Source organism: Elgaria multicarinata, chromosome 4 (genome assembly GCF_023053635.1).
Source record: "Elgaria multicarinata webbii isolate HBS135686 ecotype San Diego chromosome 4, rElgMul1.1.pri, whole genome shotgun sequence".
In the NCBI taxonomy this organism is placed as follows: domain Eukaryota; kingdom Metazoa; phylum Chordata; class Lepidosauria; order Squamata; family Anguidae; genus Elgaria; species Elgaria multicarinata.
The window spans coordinates 58,888,280-58,902,990 of record NC_086174.1 but is presented as its reverse complement, the minus strand read 5'-3'; the positions used below and the strand labels follow the sequence as shown (position 1 = coordinate 58,902,990).

Here is a 14,711-nt window from a genome sequence, read left to right as displayed (position 1 = left end):
AAACTATAGTATCACTATCTTAAGTTCACTGAAACTATGAAACCTAGATTGAAAAAAAAATGAATCGGGCAGCCTTACAGGTGCTTTACTCTTCCTTACAATCAAGCAGTAAAATATAAGCCTCTCTCTAAATTTCTTTTTAAAAAAAATTATGTGAACATAGGAAAGTGCCTTATGCCAAGTGAGAATGGCTGACAGTAGCTCTCCACGGTTTTCGACAGGAGTCCTTCCCAGCCCTAGCTGGAGATGAACCTGGGGCATGCAAAACATATGCTCTTCCACTGACCTATAGCCCTTTTATGGACTCAGTTGGGTTGGATCCAAAGGTTCTGTTCCATGAGCAAGCTTCCATTCATGGAATAAGCTTTCATGAGCAGAAGAGGTTCTTCTGTTAATGGGACAGTAGTTTTGGATCAAACCCAGTTAACTTTAAATCATGACTTTGCGTAAAGTACCAAAACATTATTCCTCTCCCATATCTTTGGATCAAAACAAAACAAAACACTTATTTTATTAATATAAACTGGACATTTGTATAATAGAGTAATAAACACATACATATATACAAACACCACAGAAGGAAACATTATTTTATCAAACTATCTAAAATAGCTAGTGGATAACACAAATGTTGAAACAGACTCAAGAAGAAGTGCAGCAATGCAAAAAAAAAAAAATGAGAATGATTCTGGAAGGGTTTATCAGAGAAATGGCTTTAAAGAGGAAATGCAACATTCTTTGGAAGATAAAAGTGGATAAACACCACAAGTACTAAGAAAGTGTTGAGTAACAAAAGAAAGGAGAGAAAAAAGCCCCCTTAAAATGGCAAAAAAGCTTAGGGGTGAGCTTCCATTGTGAGAAATTATAAACTGACATCACAGAAAACAACTTAAACCATGGCTTTAACCACAGTGAATAAGGCTTTTTGCTTTATTCGCTGTACTTACAGCCATGGTTTAAGGTGTCTTCTGAACATGCCCTGGCTTTCTGGCTTAACCACCATGGCTTTAACGATGGCGATTAAGCCAGTATAGGCCCATGTCCAGCATTCAGAGAATTGTGCAATGAATTCTATGTGCCCAATGGCCTTTAGATTTTCATCTTTTTGATCAGCAGCCTGCTGATCAAGACTGCTTTTAACACTGTAAGGAATTTTATGGAGCTATTCAGCTAAATCAGCCAATAATGCCATTGGGCAAACACAAGCCCTTGGACCCACCTAAAGTAGTTCTTTGGATTCTGAACTAAGACTAGATCCAATTGATTGGTGTAGGAAGGAACTGAACCACTAAGATGAGGATGTGATTAAATAAAAGTCTAAAATGAGAATTCCAAACTCTAGTAATAGCTGGCAAAACAAAATTGTCATGATGTACATAAAAAAGCAAACAGGTGAGTACAAAACTAGGAACAGATGAAAGTGGAATGTTAGGAAACCAGGGATGAAAAACAAAAACAAATAAATAAGAAGAGGACAGAAGGGATAAATAAAAGTTAACTAGTAAAGAAAGAGAAAGAACATCGATTTATTCTGAAATCAGTCAACACTGGCAACAAGGAAGAATAACCATTCATTCTACTAAGAATACCTAACAGATATGCATCTAATCCAATTCAGAAACAGAAAAACTACACCAGGCTGAAGCAAGTAATAATGTCTTCCATGATAGTGAAATGATTTTCTAAATCAGGAGTGGAAAACCTGTTTAAAGTTGAGGTCTGGATTCCTTTGGGGGGAAATCTCTTGGGGGCTGCATACCAGGGGTGTGTGGGGCTGGAGTCGGTAGAGGGCGGGGCTGAAGCCCAAAGTGGTCAGGCCAGAGCTGGCAGTGAGCCACCTATTTGCTTTCCTCCACCTCCTTTTCTCTTATATCTCTCCCTCTTTTCTCATTCCCCCTTCTCTTCCCACCAAAAATTCCCCCTCCGGAGCAGCAATTTGGTTTAAAGAAAAATCTTATTTGCATAAAAAGGACCTATTTATGAAATCTAACTGCCAAGAAGAGGGGAGGTTCAGGGAAGATCACAACTCATGATGAGAGGGGGTCATTTTAGGTTTTTTAAATTTAGAATTTTCTAAATATTGCAAAATTACATAAATGTGTCAAAAACTTAAAAACCTCAATCAAAAATGAAAATTCAATCTAGATGAAATGGCAGACTAACATTCTATGCAAAATCCATTCACCTGGGGATGGGGGTGAGAGACTTAATGTCACTGGACTATGGCTTAGTAGTAGTAGTAGTTTTTCCCCTCCCTCCCCTGCCTGTTACTGTGATTTTAGATTGCAAGCCATATGACAGATTGTCTTGTTTTGTTCTGTACAGCGCCATGAAAATTGATGACGCTTTACAAATAAATATTATTATTATTATTATTAATAATAATAATAATAATAATAATAATAAAGGACATGATTTGCAAGGAGAAGGTTCCTAGTTCTACCCCTCGCATCTCCTGGTAGGACTGGAAAAATCCTGAAGAGCTGCCGGTCAGTGTCAACAATACAGGGCTAGATGGACCAGTCTGACTCAGCATAAAGCAGCTTCCTATTTTCCTGACCATTCCCCCACAGCTGCTCCACAATGAACTCTGCCCCCCCGCCCCCACCACCGCAGTGCCAATTAAGCTTAGAATAAAAAACTCCCATTTGCACAATTGGGCACTTTTTGGCAGCCTAACTTCTGTAGCGTGTGTGTGTGTGTGTGTGTGTGTGAGAGAGAGAGAGAGAGAGAGAGAGAGAACACAGGGCAGTTTCAAAGGTTGCTGCTAGCCAGTGGTTCCCCAGCCCTGTTCTAAATAGCTATATTAAAAACAGGCCATATCAGAAGGGATAACTTCTCTGAGCATTGTAATCCTAAAGACATGGTAGGGAGGCTGAAGTATACTTATGCATATGCTTTGGCCACTGGATCAAAATTGAGAGAGTTCAATTTACTGTTGTGTTACAAACATGAAATATAGGGATCATAAGTAAAAACATGAAAAAGGTGTTTTTTCCAAGAAAGAAAACAGATGCTGCAAATAGCTCTTACACAAAACATAATTTCACTGTGAAATACATGTCACACATTATTAAAAAGTTATAAATCCATTACAAGGTAAAAACCAGGGATGGGCAATTTGTGGCCCTCCAGATGTTTTGGCCTACTACTCCCATCAGCCAGCACAGCCAATGGTGAGGGGTGAAAGGAGTTGTAGGACAAAACTTCAGAGGGCCACAAGATGCCCATCATTGGTATAAACAAACTTCCTGAAAGAACTTTTCTTTTCTCTGCAACTCTTTAGTTTTAATTTACAAAACTTATTAGCCCACAAAATCAACAACATAATGACATTACTAATACATCTGCTTAGAGATTTATGGTACTTCAACAGGCTCACAAAAAGATTTCTTGCCTTCTTGCCCGAAGATTATTCTTACTCATTGCAGGCTATCAGACAAGGATCTACTTACAAACCTGTGCCTGTGCATTCTCTCTTCTAATACTGGAAAAAATATTATTCACACAATAAATTAAGAAGCTTGTGAACATTACCTTGTAGGCCATTAAGGATAGAAATAATCTCTAAAGATTTATTTGGAGCTGTTTCGGAAGTTTTGTCTTCAGGGTTGTCTGGTTTGGATGACATCTCAGGTGATATACTGGCATGAAAAGGTGGTTTTGACGACCGTCGCAATTTAAACGTTTTAGGAGAATATTTCTCATCTTTCTCTTTGTCAGCTTTGTTCTAATTTAAAAGAAAAACCTTTTCTATTAATTAAACCATACAGTTAATCTTACATCAGAGTTTAGAATACTTTGAGTGTAAAAGCAAAACACCTATCAAGCTAACACACATGAAGAATAAAATCTAATCAAGAAATTCCCAAATTTTTGACTAGAGTTCCATGGGTAGAATTTTACTTTTCTTTGGTAATACATTTCTTCCAAAAATAAACAAAAACATTCAAATCCCAATCATATGTGCATAGACATGTTTATAGTTCTTCTTGTTGTACACTTCTCGACTCATAAGTGATCCCTATGTCTAACTACGGAATGCTAAAATCTATTGCCAGAGACACAAGATTATTATGGCCTACAGATGAGTCTTGCTCTACTCCTAGGAAACAATGATCTAACAAGGCCCTATTCTGGGAACACCTCAAAACATGGTACTAACTATGGGTAGGGGAAGAGCTTCTCTATAAACCTTACACTGGAGATGGTCGCAGGATGGTCCTAAATAGATTCCAAGGCTGTGTTCAGACAACACGATAGTCAACTGTGGGTTAAATAGCCAACTGTCAACTATTTAAACCACCGTTGGTTAGCGTGTTGTCTGAACCCAGTCCAAAAGTTTTTGGAGTTCTTGTTCTGCATAATTGCTTGAAAAAACCCAACACTGATGCTGGAAAGTAAAAATTATCGCTATGCCTCCTTGAATGACTTAATAAATAAGATGCTAAACACAGTAATGTGAGTCTGATATTGGACTATTAACTTTGTTCATAGTCAGCAGAGGAAACTTGAATACTCCCAATGAGATACCTAATGATAAGTAAATATGAAAGTATTTCCTTGTGTTACTGATTCTCCCTCCAACCAGAATAGCTCCTATAATATCTAAGTGATTATGTAGCCTGATCTCCACCTCCTATTCAGATGAATAAAACTGAGCAGTAGTTCAAAGTGATCTACCTTTATTTTCTTTCGATGCTTTATTTTTGGCACATTTTTGTCGGCTGGTCTCACTATCTTGTCTGCTTTTATCCATTCATCATACCTACAAGGAAATAAAATATACACTTACATTTTGTGATATATTCAAAGCATCGCTTATAGGGATAACAAATATATATTTCATAATATCCTACATTCTACTACGGATCAGTATACTTGTAATATTTGGCTATATAGCAACAGTAATAATTACTTTAGAGCAGGAATGGGCAGACCAGATTTCTGGGACCTACCTTGGGGTTTTTACTAGAACCCAAGGAGTAGCAACCAAGGTGTAGTACATCTTCCCACAGTGCATAGTTGAACTATGGAATTCACTATCACAAGACATAGTGATGGCCACCAATTTGGATGGCTTTAAAAGGGAGTTAGACAAATTCCTAGAGAAGGCTATCAATGGCTACTGGATAGCTGTATGCTATCTCCAATATCAGAGGCAGTATGCCAATGTACACCAGTTGCTGGGGAACATGGGTTGGAGAGTGCTGTTGCACTCATGTCCTGCTTGTGGATTCCCCGTTGACAGCCAGTTGGCCACTGGGTGAACAGAATGCTGGGGACCCTTGGTATGATCCAGCATCGCTCTTCTTATTTTCTTAACTGGAGTCAGGTGCAAAATAATGGGTGTGGATGGAGAACCAGATACAAATGGTGGCTGAGGGAATGGAGTACATTATCTACTGCGTCCCATAAGAAAAACTGGGATAGCCTGCAGATAGAGTTACAAATCTACATCTGAGTACAGATCAGGGATTCTAAACCAAACTCTAGAACTGGCCAGCAGAGCTGCACAAAGAGTTAATTTTACAGGAACCCTAAATGCTGAGAGATTAGCAAGTAACACAAAGCCAGCATGGCAGATTTTTTAAAAACAATTAACAAACTTGCAATAGCTAAACTATTGGGAATCAGAAGCTGATCTACCAACACCTTCTGTCTGTCACTAGTTTAGAGTATGCAAAGTGATTGACATATGGTTTTTATTGTATATTACTACAAGCATTCACTAAGTGGAGGGGAAATCTAAGCATGTTCTAAATAAATAAATGAATATCTTAAGGATATCCTTAAAAATATTTTAAGGAAGGTCAGTATTATCCCCATATTGCAACTCAGTTTGGAGCTGCGACAGCAATCAAATTAATTCAAAGCTGATGAAAGACTCAAACTGGGGAATTACTGATTTGTATATCAGTCACTAAGCCACTATGTCATATTAGCTCTCATTGTAGTAAGCTTTATATTCCTGGGATACAGAAAGAAGTCCTCTCATTCTGTATTCTATTAATGCTCTGGTCTCTCTCCAAATGTAGAACAAGTATCAGAGGCAATACGTCTATTTACACTGGTTGCTGGGGAATATGGGTGGGAGTGTGCTGTTGCACCATGTCCTGCTTATGGGTCCCTGGTTGGCCTCTGTGTGAACAAAGTACTGGACTAGATGGACCTTTGGTCTGATCCAGCATCAGGGCTCTTCTTACATTCTTAACTAGCTTCAAGTTAAATGGTATGATTACTAATGTTATACTATCAGTATATTATCTCCATTAACATAATCCTAAAACCAGAAAAGTCTGTTTGAATTACTGTTAATAATGTCCAAGGATACTGGTAAAAATATATAAATAATATAAAATCATTTTAAAATTACTACATTAGATTTTGTGCCAATTACCCTACCTTTTCTGTAGCTTTACTAATGATGTACAAAATTCAAGTGGGGCAAACATTAAAGGTCATTCAATTATAAAAGTGCTTCATGATAGCATTTTCTTTTCAGAACCTATTTCATACTTTCATTAAAAGAAAACAACTTTTTCAACTCTTATTGGATCACGTATCCATACTTAGTCCTTGTTAAACATAAAACTGAAAAAATGCCCATACTTATTAACTATTCATCAGTCAGAATAAATAAATTCTGGGTTTGATTGTCAAAGGGTCAGACACCACTATTCAAGTGCTGTATTCTGGATAGATCTATTGAATTCTGAGTATACAGGTGACAGGGAACTGTAGCCAATCCTGACACTCTGATGCATTCACATGTTACAATTTTAATATACACTTTTAAAAACAAACATGTGAAGTGGCCTGAAAAGAACCCTGTGGCAAATGTGCTTGTGTTGACTTGTCAATAAGGAGATGGAATACTGCCTCTTTGGTCATAACTTATTAATAAGATGGGGTAACAATATATCTTCATCTAATTCAAATAACTAACTAAATAAATAAATGTCTTGCTCTGTTCTAGTTTAACAGACGTCAAAGGCAATTCAACACAAAGACCATTAAAACAGTTGAGCCTTAAACGTATGAATAATGGAGTTAGGCTCAGAGGACACTTGCCTCGGGCCTCATCAGCAATGGGGTCAGGTGGTAACCCCCACTTATCCTGGCCATTGCCACAACTATAATAAAGAGGAACACTCCAAGTATATTCAAACTCTCTGGTCCTGGTCTAGTCTGGATGTTAACAACAACAAAAACAATTTGGTATTCCCGCTTTGAGACACTTTAGATACCTTTCATATATATTAAATGGAACTTTTCATACTAAGTGAATAATAAATTATTTAATCTGAGAAAAAATGTAAACATGTTATTTGCATTTACCAATAGCATATCCTCCAGAATTCTGGCAGTCATATTTGTCCCACCCAGGAAACAGAGTGAGCATGGCTTGACATTCAAAATGCAATAGAAAGAGGAAGACTAGCAGTGTTAAATGCATAGTGAATTCCTGCCCCAGGCTAAAGAAGGGTGCATTCAAAAAAAAAAAGTGTCTGAACAGAAATTGTATGAATCAGGGTTATTTTTTCTTTTCACTAATCCCAGAAGAGAGGACTGCAAGATCTACCCCTTAGCTGCATCTTTCTTTCCAAGTACTCAAATCACCAAAGAATATATCTTTTAGTATTGCTGGCACCTCCTAAATGATTGTACACCTCTCAAGGCATTTGAAGACGCGTAATGCACAACTTCATGGAAGTTGCCCTAGAGACCTTCCACCCCTTCAGTCACAGATATGGTGAGAATTTAATTCTGATTATGCAAAACTGACAATGCTATGACTTGATTAGAATTAGCACTGGCTGCCCAGCCGAAACAACAGTGTAAGTAACAATAAACAAAAAATGTGTGTAATCTATTCAATGGTAAAAACAAACCAACCCCGCCCACACAAACCAACAGTGAAATTTCTATAATCATGAAGTTCCTAACTATGATGTGAGACATGCATCATATACTATAATTCAAGAAACATATACGACCCACCTCAACACACACTGGTGTGTTGGGAGTGGGGAAAGATACAAAGAAGCACAACAATATGTTTTCATCCTAAAACTGCATGCTCTTGAAAGGTTAAGAGAGAATATAGTAGAGGCAGATCAAGCAGGTCAAAAGCTACTTGATCAAACAACACTCTTTGCATGAGTACAACTACCAAAGTGATATCTCTCTCACACACACACACACACACGCCTAGATTTCAGGATGAAAAGCTTCTGAAATCGTTCTTGGAGTTGGTAGCTTGAGGGTGAGAAGCCCAAGCTATACATTTAGGATTTACTTGGAGCATCATAGCATGACCTTGAGAAGAAATTTAAATTAGAATCATATTGCCTGTATACTGATGGCCTACATCCACCTCTTAGTACAACATATCTCTGGATCAAAATGAAAGTTAAACATGCATAATAGAAGTCCTTGTAAATTCCAGTACCCATTTGAATTAAGAAAATTATGAAGATACTGTATTAAATATTATCCCAATCTCTTCCTCAAAAGCTAAAGTTTAATTTCAGAATATATTTGAAGTTCAGCAGGAAACACCCAAGCCATGATGAAGACTTTATAGTTACAAAACTGCTCACAAAACTGCCACTTCAACCTCCTAACACCAATATCTATTTAAAATTTAACAATAACTTCTTATAGTCACCTATAAATTAAACTGAAACCTCAACTAGTATCATATAAGGCTTTAACTTTTCTTTCACAATGAAGCTAGTGAAGTCTGCAAAACTGTGCTAGAATTTCAAATTCTTCCTAATGCTAGGGAGAAATAAGAGTGTTGATTCGATAGTAATCCAAAATGTACACCCCTAAAAGGAAACATCCCTAAAGGAAAGGAAATAAAATAGGATAAAATCAAAGACTTTATGCAAGTTCATTCTCTCAGTATGCAAGTCATATGTTGCATATTCACCATTTACACTCAAACATAAAACCCAAGATTTCATTATTTTGAAGTACAAACGCCACCTTTGTAAAAGCTGCATGTGAGTCAGACAACAGCTAAAGAAACAAAATATTATGAAAAGACTAAAATTCGGAATCATCAGTCTGAGTCTCTTAGTTGATTAGAGGTAACTTCATCAAACATAGCTCCATTATGAAAACAAAGAAGGTGGCATGCGAAGGTTTTCCAACTATGACTCATGTCAACTGACTCTGCCAACACTAGAGAAGTCTAACATGATCTCACTTCAACCTTCTCAGACAAGATGACTATAAAAGTAATGGTAAGCAAAGATGATACAGAGTCCATAAGAGTATTAATGAGAAATATGGGGCTTGTTACAAAGCCTTTGCAAAGCACATATATATCAAACAAATGTTTGAAAGAGCCTGAGGATACAGCAATATGGGAACTGCACAGAGCAGAAAACTCAGTTAATGGCATAAGGACGTCAAGAATATTTTTGGCAAAAGGTTAAACCTCCCATTTCTCAAAAGCACTAGATTATGGCAACAAGCCATAATACGAAGTCGCTCAGACATAAAAAAAAAATCAATCCAGTAACACAAATGACTATCTCAAGGTGAATCTTCTGAAATTCTTGGCCACAAGGAACCAGGTTAGGCCAAATGAAACTCAGCTATTTATTGTCCAATAAGATGCATATAATGACCCTAGGTGCTAAGAGAGATTGGTTGTCTGGTTTAATGTTAAAACTGAACTCTAGATTCTTGCATGCAATTGTCCAGAAAGAAATCCAGTTTTTCCAATTGAAAGTTCATTTCACCTCGAGTTCTTGTTAAAATGTACCTTTGTTTTCCATGCTAGATTTTGAGAAATGTGTAGAGATCTAGCTGTGTTTTGCCCAACACTACATGACTGAACAAAACAAGGATCTACATGCTATTTCACTGTTTGTTAGTAATTAAAATAAAGCTGAGGCAGGAGTGTGAACAAGATTATTTTTCTTGATCTATAGGATATGAAGTAGCTGTGTTTTATATCCTTTCATATAAATAATGTTATACAGTACAACGATCTTCATAGAGTAGCAATATTGAAAAAAATTCAATATTCAGTGTGTTTTAAAATACACAAGTGTATTTTAGAAGTATTTTTAAGGAAGTAATCACTAGCTAAATCTCAGTTACCTCACATTCCATCCGCAGTAGTGCACCAAGTAAAGGACTTCTCCACCTTCAATATCAGAATCTTTAATACTAGCTTCATACATTTTTTGATTTTTCCCTCGTCCATACCGCACTTGGACTTTCATGCCAGGTGGATAACACTCAAATTCTTCTTCCTCATTGTTGTCATCTTCCTCTTCTTCTTCTTCCTCCTCCTCCTCCTCCTCTTCTTCTGCTTCTTCTTCATCTTCATCTTCCTCCTTAATGGTGCCATCGCTTGAAAGGTTTAAAAAATGCCAGTTAATAAAACTATTGAAAAAGTGTTCTGTGCCAAATGGCATATACTGATTAATATTGTGGATGTACAAAAGTTGAAGCACAGCAGGCTCCATATATATGTGTATGTGTGTGTGCGTGTGTATATGAAATCCGTTAAAGATGAGAATTTTAAAATTAGTATTGTCAAGAATATAGCCAAGCAACCAGAATAGTGACAGAAAGATGCTTAAAAACTAACAGAAGATTTTAAAAGATGACTTTGTTTGAATGAAAAATGTCTACCACCATCTATGAAGAATAAAGAGATCCTTTTACGCCAAGAAGCTATTGGAGCAGACTACCCCTTGCTGAAATAACTTTGCCCCCTGTCTTGGACCCATATTTCTCAATATAGATGTATTGCCCAGCCTAATTTTTTCACTGTGTGCCTAATGACTAGTCTTCATAAAATATATTATTGTATACATTTTATTGTTGTTACAGTGGATTAATTTAAAAAGGACTGCAGTTACTCTTTGATTGCTAACTCATAGAACTGTGCAACTAGTTCTGCAGACTCAAAGAGGCTTTGAGCTTGTGTTTCTCTAACCACAGCAGCACCTTAGTCCTCACATGCAATCTTTTAAAATTGAAAAAAAATGTCATATGGTGTCTCTTTAACTCAAAGATTTTTTTTTTTAAAAAAGACTAAATGGGCACCCTAGCCTTTGGGCATGCCTAAAATAATTCTTTGTATCCTAGTCGAGGCATAGAAATATTCAAATTGTTGTAAAAATTTGCTCAATCCAACATTTATCATATTTTAAGACATCTTTAAGAAATAGGTTTCATTTTGGCTTTTCCCCTCTAGAAGCCATGGGCAGGGGCTTGTCTTATTTTATACTCAATTTAGTCCAAAGTTTTGAAAAGTCAGGCCACCCAAAATTAAGAGATATTTTTGTAACGCATAGGCCAGAGTCCAAAGAGAGGACAAATTTGGTAAGGGTGAATCACATGTGCAGCCAAAGCTTGCTAGTTGCTTGTGCCACAGTTGTTTCTGCTGCTGAAGAGACAAGCCTTTTTCCAATATAAAAAGTAGTTTGCCTCTTAACCAGGCAGAACTGATGTAACTAGAACAGATAGCAGAGCTCCAGCTACACATGCAGTTCTCTCCTGCATTATACTTGTCCCTTCTCTCTAATTTGGCCCTAGGCATTAGCTTCTAATCATGAACTGAATCTGGCAATGTGTACATCCATGATTAGTAACTTAGCACTATTTTAGAGAAAATCTCAAAACCACAGTAAAATGTTTCTGAACAGGTTACAACTATACAGAGAGAAACTCTGTTAGAAATCTAAAATTTAATTTTTAAATATTTCATGGAAATAAAAGCTTTCTTGTATGAACAAATACAATTTAGTCATCCCCCCAAATGTTCAGTGATACAAATTCATTGTAATAAAGGTTTGTTTTCCATATAAAAAGGGATCACTCTCCCAGAAACACCAAACTAAATCTTAACATGACGTTATGTCTTCAACTGAGTTAAGGTTGTCAATAAAACAACCCACCTAATGGCATCATTCGGCGATAAAACTTGGATCAATTAACCCATGATTTGCAGGGATGCCCACTCTGCATATTTGCATGAGCCACATCCAGTTTAAAACAATGACCTAGAAACACCAATTCAGAGGTTGTTAGCATGACAGCCAAACCCAGACACTTTGGATTATTCATGGGTTAAACAACCCAAAGTTAACACACAGTGTCCAGGTTCAATCATCGTACCTACGAATGGGATTTTGTACACTGTTGCTTCAAACTGGAAGCAGCTTGTACACAGCGTGCATTGCCATTAATTTTGGGTTAATTAACCCACAATTTGTCACTGAATGCTTCGCTGATGAGCCAACAGTCCCTACATTTGTTATGGCCACATTCTAGAAAGTTCCTCTCAGTTTGCCAAATGGGTTTGGTGGTTTGTCTTTTTTTAAATCCTTTCCTTAAATAATAGCTCCTCATGCTGCATATGCAGCTACTCCAAAGTAACTGTCTCAGCATTGATTTGCTGTTCAGCAGAGGTGGAAGGGGAAAGCAGAAAAGGGCCAGGTACTTTCAAAAGCAAAGAGAAAAGTGCTATTGAGTGTGCGGAGTTAGTCATGTGATCCTTACGGTTCTGGAAATTACAAGAACTGTTCTTATATCAAAGGGCTCCTTGAAACACTTCTAGGTTGCAGCATTTCTCTCTTCCTCCCTGTCCCCCAAACTTTCTAAACCACCTAGAGATACATATAAATCTATTAAATAAATAAATAACAAGTTTATATCATCAGTGCTTTCCATTCCTACAAAACAAATTTATCAAATATAAGGCAACACACTGATGAATGAGATCTTATTCAACAGGTAATTCTATCCTTTCAACATTATACACATTTTTATTATGCTATTATGAAATCTGTATGATTTAAATTGGGGTGGGCAAAAGTTAGATTGGGCATTACTGGGTAGATCTCTAGATGATTTGTGGTACATTGGTAAGGGTTTCTTATTTCTAACTATCTAACAATTTAAAAAAAAACCTGAAGTCTCTCCCTCTCTCTCTTTCTGTCTCTGGCTGTTGTTGAAACAAAGAAAAAATTTGGGTGGGCAACTAAGAGTGGAAGTTTGTGCAAAAAGACTGAGGACTTAGTTCTGGTAGCTAAAACAAATTCCTGTCCCGATCAGAGATACCTTTCTTTAAGTCTAAGGGTATGTCTGCCCCACTAAGCTTTTATGAATACACTTTGTGGATCTTGGGGAACAAAACCCCCCCAAAGTAGATCCCCACAATCTTGAAGTTTTCCCACCCCTGGTTTAAAATCACAAAAGGCAAAACACAGCCATCGTCCCGTTGGCTTTCTTCAGTTCTCTTTCATATTTCTTTTTAAAGTGAGTTTTTAACCTTCATTGTTGCAAAGAAAAGCTTGCAAAATTATGGAAGTGTGAAAGCTCAGACTAAAAAGCAAATAAAATAATCCTTAAAGCCTCAGAGCAGGCTGTAACATCTTCTGGAAGCAAATACGAGGATGCATAAGAAAGTTAAAGCAGAGATCATTTCTATGTTTAAAAGTGGTGAAGAGTGATCTGCAATCACAGATGGAAGATACGAAGATGCAACTAAAGTCAAGGATATTCACTTCAGGGAACAGCGGAACTGTCAAGAATACATGCCTGCATGTTTTTCAATAGATTTTGTAGATCTGTACTATGAAGAACATAGCATTCTATTCCCAGATTGAAAATCTTGCAGTACAGATAAGAAGCAAAGCACTGAACACCATGAAGCAGAAGTCCTTAGGAAAATGTAGGGAGGGTAGACCAGTATGCCTTTGAGAAATCTTATTTTGCCATGTCTGCGGATAGGCAAAAGCTAGATTTCTTGTATTCCAACTTTGGTAAACCTAATACAAGGAGTATCTGTATAGCAGATGATACCTTTAAGCTCTTAAATAGAGTTCACAAATCTGCAGCAATATGAAGATTTTGACTAAATGGCAGTACAAAAATGGTAGTGTCGTAAAGCAGACAACTGAAGGCCCAGAGCATTAGAGCTCTAGAATCCAAAGTACGTCAATAAGATGACAAGGTAAGATGATGATGTAAGCAGTTCCCACATGTAAACTACCTCAAGCAGTTAAATGTAAACATGTTCCAAAGAACAGGAGCTTCAACTGTCAGAAAAGGAAATGAAAGAAACCAGCCAGCAACAACACAAGGAAGCAACTACATTAAAATGCTTATAGGAAATAGACACATACTTGATCATCATAAACATAAATATCATTAAAAGATCAACCTGAATATTAGTTGAAGTGTGTAATGGGATTACTATCCAATATAGTATACATTCCATTTTTATTTCAAAGAAGAAAAGTATAATTTGCTACCAAATCCCCCTCAAGTGTAAATCCCCCATGTAAGTTTCAAACTAGCCTGCTACATCTACATTAGTGGCCTTTCCTCATAGTAAACAACATTGAATCAGATAATTTCGATCCATTCAAAACCATATTTTGTAAGTCTCCAACGACACAAACCAGAGAAAGGAAACACTTATCTCCGATATAAATCAATGGAATAAGTCCACTGAAGTACGTAAATGCCTGTTATTTCAATTCGACTTAGATAGCTAACTTCCTGAGGGTTTTCTCTCCCTCGCAAAAATCCACCATGAGAATAAGTTAGTGTCTTCCACAATGTTTCTTCAGTTCATACTAAGAACACACAAAACAACAGTGTTTGGTAGAAATCAATGGGACTCTACTAGCATAAGGAAGTGAGGCAGGTGGCTACTAGGAGGA

The 14,711-nt window shown here is 37.0% G+C and overlaps 1 protein-coding gene across 4 annotated transcripts in view; it reads right to left on the bottom strand.

Moving 5' to 3' along the window:
- ARID4B (AT-rich interaction domain 4B) overlaps positions 1-14,711 on the bottom strand; it is a 107,093-nt gene that overhangs the window by 7,692 nt on the left and 84,690 nt on the right. For 3 of the 4 annotated variants that reach the window (XM_063124351.1, XM_063124354.1, XM_063124353.1), the window contains exons 17-19: positions 10,126-10,380; positions 4,684-4,768; positions 3,538-3,730 (exon numbers count right to left, since the gene is read on the bottom strand). In XM_063124351.1, the coding sequence (XP_062980421.1) occupies positions 3,538-3,730; positions 4,684-4,768; positions 10,126-10,380 (533 nt within the window). The remainder of the gene's footprint in view (positions 1-3,537; positions 3,731-4,683; positions 4,769-10,125; positions 10,381-14,711) is intronic. The other variant, XM_063124355.1, reaches the window with a different exon arrangement.